This window comes from Eimeria acervulina, genomic scaffold (assembly GCF_000499425.1).
Source record: "Eimeria acervulina Houghton genomic scaffold, Eah_scaff128, whole genome shotgun sequence".
In the NCBI taxonomy this organism is placed as follows: domain Eukaryota; phylum Apicomplexa; class Conoidasida; order Eucoccidiorida; family Eimeriidae; genus Eimeria; species Eimeria acervulina.
Window position 1 is genome coordinate 60,900 of NW_013550301.1, and position 2,495 is coordinate 63,394.

Genomic DNA, 2,495 nt, shown 5'->3' on the forward strand with positions numbered 1-2,495 from the left:
AAGCACAACGTTTTAGACGTTGCAAAATGTTGAAGTATTTAATTGTTGTTTTTAATATCCGTTAGATTGTTTCTGCAGCATGTTTGGAAGCTGTCTCCTGTTGATCTTTGCGAACTAGCAAGGAACTCCGTGCTGCAAAGGTGAGCCCTTTTCTTGGTGCGCACTTCCTATTCCTTCTTATCGTTCATTGGCTGTATTGCGGCTATGTTTGGTCAAGAAGCAGCAACCTTTTAGTAGAACGTAACACTAGCGGATTGTAGGGTTGATTGTTTACCGCGGGAGCCTGGAATAGCATCATACACAAAGAGACACGCAGCAAGGGAGCAAAGTGCGGGTGCATGTGGGGACGTCACCCTTGACAGAAGGGAGCAGTGACAGGTGAAAACCAGTGGATAAGTCTAGGCTGAGAGAGTCACGCCACTGGAAAGCGACTCGCATGGACGGTAGCACAAATACAGAGATATGCGGGATGAAGAGCAGAAAGATAGCGCAGTAGACCCATGAAGAGCTTGATGAGTACAAAATAAACGTGATTCCCACAAACAGGCATGCAAACAACGAAATGTCTTCCCCTGCCTGTACATAGGGTGGTGGATGGATGCTTCCCTTGAGCCCGGGAGCTGTTTGTTTCATTTATTCCCTTGTCGAACAAGTGATTGCTTAGATGAGCGGTCTTTTGCCACACCTGCGTGCATGGCTTTTTCGCGGCTCGCAATTCGTAGGCGAGCCTGCTCGAGCATCATTAGGTGGCCTCTGCCGTCTTGTTTGTTCGTGTGCCTTAACTAGTCATATAATGCCTCGTTTCTCCCGGTGCATACGGTTTGCAATTCTTGCCAGTGGTTCTGTGCGATCGCCAAGTTGCATTATCCCGTTGCAACTCTAGACTGTTTGTTTTTATCCTTGCTCTAACGTTCCCATTCCACAGCAGTTTTAACCGTCATTTCCTGCTGCATGCTTTGCTTGCTTTTAGTGGGTTCGAGGACGAGTTCAAGAGACATTGGTTGGGAGAGACCTACTGGCTGCCGGGCTGCAAAGGAAATGACATGAGAAGAACAAACGTCAGCAACATCAGACTGCAATATCGGTAAGACTCCGGTGCCTAAACTAACTTCACATAGGTTTAACTGCTCGTACAGTCTAATGCAATGAGGGTGTATGCGTGGGCCTACCTGCTCGCAGCATTTTCTTTGACCGTCCTGAATTTCATAGGTATATGTTAGTCTGTTTGTAGGAGATTATATATCATTTTTCATGAAGGCTTTGATTTATTACCCTCTTCAGAATCGACACATGGCGGGAAGAGTTGGAGTACATGAGGGAGCTTTTGAACATGAGGATGGTTCTAACAGCGAGTCAGCAGCAGCATTTAGACAGCACGGGGCCCATCCCTGCGCCTCCCCAGGCTTCGTCATCAAGCCAATTCTTGCAGGTTCCTCAGGGGGCCCATATGATGAGCGCCCAAGACAACCGACCCTCCTCTCCTGCCCACACTGCCGATACAGCGGGCTCGCCACATGTAAAGGAGCGTCCGCATCCGTCTCGGATGTCTCCATCCTCACACAGTGATGCGCCTTCTCCTAGTTTAGTGTCCTCTAACCCGCATTCTGCAGTGTCGTCGCCAGACCTGGCTATGCAGAGCGCTCCGGAACTGCCGCTAAAGAAGAGGAGTCTAGCGGAGCAGGAGCTTGATGAGCTCTCCTGTGCAGCAGAACAACTCACCCTCTCAATGAAGCTCAGTCTGCCACCGCCGCAGTCCGAACACGACAAGCCCTAAATTTTGGAAAGCGGCATGCATACCTTGTTATCTGCAGAAATATTGTGGTCTCCTATGATAAAGTTGGTGCGCTATGAGGCCACTCAGATGAAGCTGTTTCGGCGAAACAGCATTGCTGCTAGTGCCTTGCCTACGCTTTCTTCTTGGCGCAGTGTCCCACCGAATCTTCCACCGATATATACAGCAGTGGAAAATCCGTGTATTTCCGCCTCTACCGCAGAGTTGCCTGGGGTGGAGTTTCCCGTTACGTACTGCTTTCTTTGGCACTGCATCGTGGATGGTACGCAACGCTTGCTATACCTTGTGCACTTGGGCATGCCATTCAATAGGCATTCTTTGTAGCATGGGGTACACAGTAGTGGGTATTCGCATGCTTTCTAAACAGCTATACAGTTGCTGTGCGCGGCCCTAAGCGTTATGCGGAGTTGAAGTTTTGTTCTTTTTTGCCCTTCATTCACCGCAGTATCAGGTTTCAATTTTACCCAGGTTACAACTGCAATACGCCATCCGTTTTCCTATGGGTTAGCTACTTTAAAGCTAAATAATATCTGCTGTAAAAATTATTTAAAGGGATAATAGACCAGAAGTATATTTTTAGTGTGGGGTTGTTGCAGACACTTCCTAGTTTCTCCCCTGCACGCTGTACAGAATATAATTAATTTAAAAAGTGACGAAAACTGCAGGATAAGCATGTTCATGATGTGGGGGGGGCGATTGGGGG

The 2,495-nt window shown here is 48.2% G+C and overlaps 1 protein-coding gene across 1 annotated transcript; it reads left to right on the forward strand.

Annotated features, from left to right (window-relative positions):
* Window positions 1–1,336: 1,336 nt before the first annotated feature.
* On the forward strand, window positions 1,337–1,774 carry EAH_00019230 (hypothetical protein, conserved; the record flags this gene model as incomplete). Its single annotated transcript, XM_013397376.1, has 1 exon — window positions 1,337–1,774. The coding sequence occupies one exon, from the start codon at window positions 1,337–1,339 to the stop codon at window positions 1,772–1,774; it is 438 nt and encodes a 145-aa protein (XP_013252830.1).
* Window positions 1,775–2,495: the final 721 nt, after the last annotated feature.